The following is a 7,669-nucleotide window of genomic DNA, read 5'->3' as shown; positions in this document are numbered from 1 at the left end:
GGAACAGTCTCTTTATATGGTCTTAAAATCCCCAACTCAATAGTTAGATTTTAGTGTTGAGTTAGACCAATATCCATTTATTTATTATAGTACCAAAATCAAGCTCATCCCAATTTGTTAAATATATTTATTTTAGAGTGAGCTTAGCTGCTATTCTTCTCTGTTGCTTCCAATCATCTCCCTATAAATTCTAAAGAAATTATCCAGTTTGACATTTCAGAGCAAAAATGCCACTAATATTAATTAATTCATAAAATATTATCAATATTAACTATATGCTACAAATATCAGCCCAATTGTCTATCCGTATGTTTCTTCCTCTATAGAGTCTACCTTTCCCTCTTTCTTCTTTCGCCCTCACATAGAGTCAATTATAAAATTTCTTAAGATTCACATAAACTACGTGTCATGATAATATAGTGGATGTAAGTGTCAAATTAAAGCTCTTCTAACACAACTTTGATATGGAGCTAACAACTTGGCCTGACAACTAGGGCTACATGCATGGCCTTTCACTTGAGCAACCAGTGGTTCCTATAATCAGTTGAATGTGCTATATTTTTGTTTCAGAAATTAATTTCTTAATGCTTTATTTAGTGATAGGTTATGTGACCTTCTTTACAAACTTTAAGAACCAGATGGGGAACCTTCTTTACATCTTCAGGTGCTCAAGAACAACAAGTCTCAAGTCGGGGGCATGTCTCAACAATTCAGAGTCAAAGAAATAATAGAGGGAACAGATGGATATCAGTTCCCTTGTTGACTGTACTAAGTCAACTCCCCACAGCTGTAAAGCTGCTGCAACTATTCCTCTGCACGCACACAACAAGGCAAATAGTGCAGCAGTCACATTATGGGTAATGTCTTTGTACCCAATATGATTGCATCATCCAAGTGACATCACTTGGGTAATATTAACCTGAAGCAAAGCAAAAATAAGTCACTTGCACATTCCAAAATTGATCAAGCTTTCTCTAAAGTGTGTCAATCTTGCAAGTGACTCTCAATGCTTCAAGGACAACATAACAAAGGACCAATTTCCTCTATTGAGTCATTACATGTCCTTGGTTGTGTTGCACCTTTGATAAAGTGATTTACTTGTAATTCCTACTTAGCTTAGTTAAGACGCATTGTGTAGGAAACCGTTTGTAAAATCATAAACCTTGTATTTGTGTCTTGGCTAGAGTTAGTCGAGTTATAAGCTTTGTAATAGAGTTATTGCAAAGGGGCTTGTAATAGGGCTATTACAAGTTAGTGGGGGATTAAGAGTTTAATTCCTAGGTTATAATAGTTTGTAATCTAAAGTTTGCTCAGTAGTGAAGTTGAAATCCTATGAGTGTAGGTCGTGATTTTTAATCCTGTGAGCTGGGAGTTTTTCACGTAAAACTACATTGTGTCATTTACTTACTGCTATGTGTGTGTGTAGTCTATGGGAAACTAATAGAGAACACGGTTCTCTATATAGTTTGGTAGACCCCTAGTTTGTATCAATTGGTATCAGAGCGGGTTCTTTCTATCAGGCTAACACCTACAAATGATCCTCATGGCTGCTCTACCAAAATTTGAAGAAGGACAGTCTACGTACATACCACCAAGGTTTAATGGACAATACTACAGATGGTGAAAAATAAGGATGCATTACTTCATCATGGTTGAAGATTCAAAGCTCTAGGATGTTATCTGTGATGGTCCTTTTGTTCCTATACAGACCATTGGTGAATTAGTAGTGACAATTCCCAAAACAAGAAAGGAATACAATGATATTGACTGCAAGTCTATAGAGAAGAATTTACGAGCAAATAAGATCCTCATTTGTGGCATTGGACCAGACGAATACAACAGGATTTCTGCCTGTCAATCTACCAAAGAAATCTGGGAAGCTCTCCAAGCAGCACACGAAGGGACAACTCAAGTCAAGCAATCGAAGATTGATATGCTAACCACCGAGTATGAACTCTTGAGGATGAAGGATGATGAGTCCATTCAAGACATGCACACTCGCTTCACCTCTATCATCAATGAGCTTCATTCTCTGGGAGAGATTATTCCAAGGAACAAACTTGTTAGGAAAATACTCAATGTATTACCTGGTTCCTGGGAAAGCAAAGTTAATGCTATCACGGAGGCAAAGGATCTGCAAAATTTGACCATTGATGAACTTATTCGCAATCTGAAGACTTGTGAGATGAAGAAGAAGAAGGATCATGAGAGAAGAGATCCCAAAAAGGAGAAAAACATGGTCCTCAAGACAGATAACAACGACTCAAGTGGTGAGGATGCTGATATAGCCTATCTAACAAAACAATTTCAGAAGAGGGTTCTCAAAAATGGAGGTATTCCAAAAAGGGGTAGCCCTAGCAAGCCAAGAGGCTATGACTTATGTCATAAGTGCAAGAAGCCATGACATTTCATCAAGGATTTCCCTCTCCACAAGCAAGACCAGTACAAACACAATATAGATAAAGTAGCCAAGAGGAACCTGGTTCGTGACAAAAGAATTCAAGAGAAAAGATGTCGCTAATAATGTTGTAAAATAGGCTCTTGCTGCATGGGGAGGCTCTTCCAACGAATCTGCAGAAGTTGATGAGCAAGGTGATAGCTCCATTTTTGCCCTAATGGTAGAAGCAGATGAGGATGAGGAAGATGACGATGATAATGAAGTAAACTTTCTAGATGTTCAAAGAAATTTTGAAGTCTTATTCTCAGAAGAAGCTTATATCTTTGCGTAATGTTCTATTTGATGCATATCACAATCTCATTAACGATAAGAATGCTCTAACTGTGGAACTAAGAGAAATAGAAAATGAGAGAGATGATCCAGTGGTTGTTGTGGTTAATCTAAAAAAGACTATTGAGAGTTTAAAAAAGGAAAAAGATACCTTAGATAAGAGAATTACAAACATAGAGCATGAGACAGATGACTTACTAGTCGTAGTTGTAAACTTAAAGGAAACAATTAAAGAACTAAAAAGGAAAAGTAGGCATGAGACCACTCAAAAGGGAAAAGAAGTTACAAGTGAGGCACACCTTAGGCTTAAAAATGAGTTAAAATCAGTGAAATCTAGTCTGTGTGCTGAATTTGAGAGAAACAGACAATTTCAGGAAGATCTAGGCAAATCGAAGGATGACTTAGAAAAATCTCTTAAATGGACCTAGTCCTCTGATGCAATCACTGCTATGTATAAGAATCATGGGGGGAACAGGCAGGGAATCGGGTTCCAAAGTGAAAAAACTCCTTACAACCCACATAGCAAGTATGTTACTGTCCTTGATAACTAGCTCTACGCTCACTGTGGCAACACTGGGCATTTTAAAGAAACATGTAAAGCCAGATTTCAGTCCAACAAAAAAAAACAAAGTTTTTGCTGAAAAAATAACTATTTCTAAAGAACCTGGTCCCTCATATAAAAATTATGTGATGCCTCTTGGACAAAAAAACTTTGATTCACCCTTTTCCTCATTACAAGGGACCCAAACTTGTTTGGGTTCCTAAGTTTAATCCTTGATTCTCTTGTGCAGGGACCAGTGAAGGGAAGCAGCCAAAGATGGTATATGGATAGTGGTTGCTCAAAGAATATGAATGGAAGCACTAATGATTTCCTTTCACTCAAATACCTGTAAGGAGGGAGTGTGTCCTTTGGCAATGGCAAAAAAGGATACATTCTGGGAGTAGGAAAAATTGGGAAGTCTCTCACTCAGTCAATCGAGAATATGTACTATGTGAATGGCTTGAAGTAAAGCCTACTAAATATTTATCAAATTTACAACAAAGGCAACAAAGGTGGAATTTGTGTCAAAAATCTGCACAGTCACAAACCTTGTGACTAGTGAAGTGATCCTGATGGCAAAAAGATACAAAAACATCTATGTCGCTGATTTTGAGTCCCTACATAATGGGGATCTCACATGTCTGAGTGTTGTGGATGATGATGTTGAACCGTGGCATAGAAGGTTGGGCCATGCAAGTTTTACTTTGCTGAACAAATTGGTCAAGAAGGACCTGGTTCGTGGACTGCCTAAGTCAAGCTTCAAAGATCACAAGGTGTGTGATGCATGTGTAAAAGGAAAGCAGATCAGGTCCTCCTTCAAACCCAAAAAGGAAGTAAGCACCTCAAGGCCACTTGATCTCCTCCATATGGATCTATGTGGACCTATGAGAGTGCCAAATAGAGGAGGAAAAAAGTATATTTTCATCATAGTGGATGACTACTCCAGATTTACATGGACCTTGTTCCTCAGAACCAAAGATGAGACTTTTCTAGTGTTTGTTGCTTTTGTGAAGAAGATCCAAGTAAAAATGAGCCATATTATTGTGAATATAAGATCTGATCATGGCACAGAATTTGACAATGCAAAGTTCGACGAGTTTTATGCTGAAAATGGTGCAAGTCATAATTTTTCATCTCCAAAAGCACCTCAACAAAATGGTATTGTGGAAAGGAAAAATAGGACTCTTGAAGACATGGATAGGACAATGCTGATTGACAGTGATGTTGCAAAAGGTTTCTGGGCAGAGGCAATCAATATTGCATGCTACTTGGTGAATAGGTGCATGATCAGGTCCCTCTTGAACAAAACTCTGTATGAACTACTGAACGGGAGAAAGCCTAAGATAACACACTTAAAGACATTTAGTTGTAGATTTTTTGTCCTCAATAATGGTAAGTAAGCTATTGGAAAATTTGATTCCAAAAGTGATGAAGGAATATTACTTAGATATTCATCACAAAGCAAAGCTTACAAGGTGTATAACAGAAGAACTCAATATATTGAAGAAAGCATACATGTGATCTTTGACGAATCATACCACCTTTTTGGAAGAGCTGCACATGATAAGGCTGATCAAGATGGAGAGCTATCAAATGTCCCTGGTGAAGTCATTGATATGGCAAATGGAAAGGCTGACATAATGATTCAGGTCAAGGAATCAAATGAAAATGGCACAGGTAAATCTTCAGCTGATGTGGAGGAACCTGGTTCCTCAATCACAATAACTGAAGCAGAGAATAGAGTTGTGGATGTTGTGCAAGGAACCCTAGATGCTGAGGTGATAAGCAGGACTCATGAATCATATCCAGAAGAACCTAGATCCTCTCATAATGAGATTCGGGTGTCCAACTGGAAGCATAAGAGCTCACATCCTCTTCAGAATGTGATCACTCCTCTTGACTCAGGGACTCAAACTAGATCAAAGTCAAGAAACTCACTTTCCTTCTCAGCATTGAAAGATGCTGACTGGATCACTGCCATGCAAGATAAACTCCATCAATTCAAGAGGAATAATGTATGGCACCTGGTTCCTCGACCTGCTGACAGAACTGTTATAGGAACCAGGTGGATATTTAGAAACAAACTGGATGAGTTTGGAAACACGACAAGGAACAAGATAAGGCTAGTAGTTCAAGGATACAATCAAGAAGAAGGGATTGACTATGATAAAACCTTTGGTTTAGTTTCTCGAATGGACACCATCAGAATCCTTATTGCATTTGCATCTCATATGGAATTCAAACTGTTTCAAATGGATGTCAAAAGTGCATTTCTGAATGGTTTTCTAAAATAAGAAGTTTTTGTCAAACAACCTCCTGGCTTCGAATGCCATGAGCATCCTGAACATGTCTTTAAACTTGAAAAGGTTTTGTATGGGCTGAAGTAAGCTCCTCGCGCATGGTATGAAATGTTGTCCAAATTTCCCCTAGAAAATGGCTTTATAAGAGGAAAAATTGACAACACCTTATTTCTAAAGAAACAGGGGAGGAACCTGCTCATTGTGCAAGTCTATGTTGACGACATCATCTTTGGTGCAACAAATGACTCTCTTTGTGAAGAATTTTCAAAGCTCATGGGAAGCGAGTTTGAGATGAGCATGATGGGAGAATTAAATTTCTTCTTAGGTCTGCAAGTTAAGCAAACTCAAAGGGGCACATAAGTCAACATAAGTACATCAAAGAGCTTCTAAAGAGATTTGAGATGGAAAATTCAAAGGTCATTGATACCCCTATTGCCACTGCCACTCGTCTCGACATGGATGAACCTAGTTCTCCTATGAATGAGACCATGTATAGAGCTATCAATGGGTCACTCTTATATCTCACAACAAGTAGACCAGATATCATTTTTAGTGTGGGATTGTGTGCCAGGTTTCAATCTAATCCAAAGGTGTCTCATCTGAAGGCGGCCAAGAGAATCTTGAGGTATCTCAAAGGGACACAAGACCTGGTTCTCTACTATCCCTCAGGAAACAATTTTGACTTGATTGGATATGTTGATGTTGATTATGCTGGTTATCTGGTAGATAGGAAAAGCACTTCTGGCATGACACACTTTCGAAGATCGTGTCGAGTCTCATGAGGTACAAGAAAACAAAACTCTGTGGCTCTTTCAATTGCAAAAGATAAGTATGTGGCAGCTACCTCTTGCTGTGCTCAACTGTTGTGGATCAAGCAGCAGCTAGAAGATTTTGGTGTCTTCTTTGATTGTGTGCCATTACTGTATGACAACACCAGCGCTCTCAACATGGCCAAGAATCCCGTTCAACATAAGAGAACAAAGCACATTGATGTACGACACCACTTCCTTAGAGATAATATTGAAAAAGGGCTTATTTGCATGAAATTTTGCAGTACAGAAGATCAAATTGCAGATATCTTCACCAAAGCACTGAGCAGAGAGCCTTTTGAAAAGAATCATTTGGCACTGAGGTTGATCAAATCAAGTTGAGGACCTGGTCCCTCAACGATTGGTTATGAAAGAAATAAACAGGTAAAATAGCTAAAAGTGTTTTTTGGCGAGGTCTAACTCATTTCTATACTGTTACATGTAGACACACATGGCGATTACAGGGCAAACAATAAGCTAATAGTATTGGACTTTGGCAAAAGGATGCGGCTCTTATCTAAAAAATCTGTCAGGGAACCTGGTTCCCTTAACACGGGTTAGTAGTCCCTCTAGTACTCTCATGCACAATTTTTTTTAAACGGCTAAAAAGGGTGCCACGTCATTAAAATGTCAGTTTTCATTTTTTTTTGGAACCCAAGCATCCTATCCGTTATGAAACAACCCGCGTACCTAGAAACTCAATACACATTCCCAATCGTTCCCTCACCCCCTTTAAATTAATCCAAACGATGTCACTCTCATAATTGTTCACATCAAAAGCCAAAATTTTCCTTTTTCTCTCAAACAACCAAACACTCTCTTCCTCGTTAAACCTTCACTACACTCCACCATGTCTGAAAATATCGAAGCCACAAATATCCTAAGTCTCGTCCCCACTGTGGCTTCATCTATTGAAGCATCGGTGACAAAGTCAAAGTTTCTTGTGCCACCCAGTCCAAACCCTTAGCAAGATTCCCAACCACCTATTGTCTCTTCTCCAACCCAGTCAAGTTCTGGTTCTCATCGGAGTCGCAAGACTTTGAACCCCAAGAGGTTTGTAGCTACGACCTCCCCTTCTGCCTCGCCAGAAAATTAGTTGAGGGAGAAATAGTAGAAGGAGAAGAAAATGCAGAAGTCTCCAATCTGCGAGTAGAAGAGAATCTTGAAGCGCAACAGGGTGTGATTCATAATAGTAATGAATTAGTGAATTACTACACCAGAACTCGATTTGAATGTCGTTGATTCTATAGGTAATACTCTTCTTATGCCTTCTGAGTTTACTTTGGGGTTA

At 38.7% G+C, this 7,669-nt stretch overlaps 1 protein-coding gene across 1 annotated transcript; it reads left to right on the top strand.

Annotated features, from left to right (window-relative positions):
* Nucleotides 1-740: 740 nt before the first annotated feature.
* LOC142166047 (uncharacterized) lies at nt 741-5,929 on the top strand. The gene is made up of 11 exons (XM_075224458.1): nt 741-857; nt 1,709-2,317; nt 2,538-2,660; nt 2,707-3,016; nt 3,520-3,548; nt 3,773-4,077; nt 4,240-4,382; nt 4,503-4,581; nt 4,696-5,447; nt 5,568-5,635; nt 5,753-5,929. Exons 1-11 carry the CDS (start codon nt 741-743, stop codon nt 5,927-5,929), a joined length of 2,712 nt encoding a protein of 903 aa, XP_075080559.1.
* The last annotated feature ends 1,740 nt before the right edge of the window (nt 5,930-7,669 follow it).

This window comes from Nicotiana tabacum, chromosome 11 (assembly GCF_000715075.1).
Source record: "Nicotiana tabacum cultivar K326 chromosome 11, ASM71507v2, whole genome shotgun sequence".
NCBI classification, from domain to species: Eukaryota; Viridiplantae; Streptophyta; class Magnoliopsida; order Solanales; family Solanaceae; genus Nicotiana; species Nicotiana tabacum.
The sequence above is the reverse complement of the archived record's forward strand: the minus strand, read 5'-3'. Positions and strand labels throughout refer to the sequence as shown.

Excerpts from the sequence above, each read along its gene's own strand:
- LOC142166047 (XM_075224458.1), top strand. The coding sequence starts at position 741 with ATGGATATCAGTTCCCTTGTTGACTGTACTAAGTCAACTCCCCACAGC. Across the intron at positions 3,017-3,519 it reads AAAGGGAAAAGAAGTTACAA|GGACCAGTGAAGGGAAGCAG; the intron begins GTGAGGCACACC and ends TCTCTTGTGCAG. Across the intron at positions 4,383-4,502 it reads CGAGTTTTATGCTGAAAATG|GTTTCTGGGCAGAGGCAATC; the intron begins GTGCAAGTCATA and ends ATGTTGCAAAAG.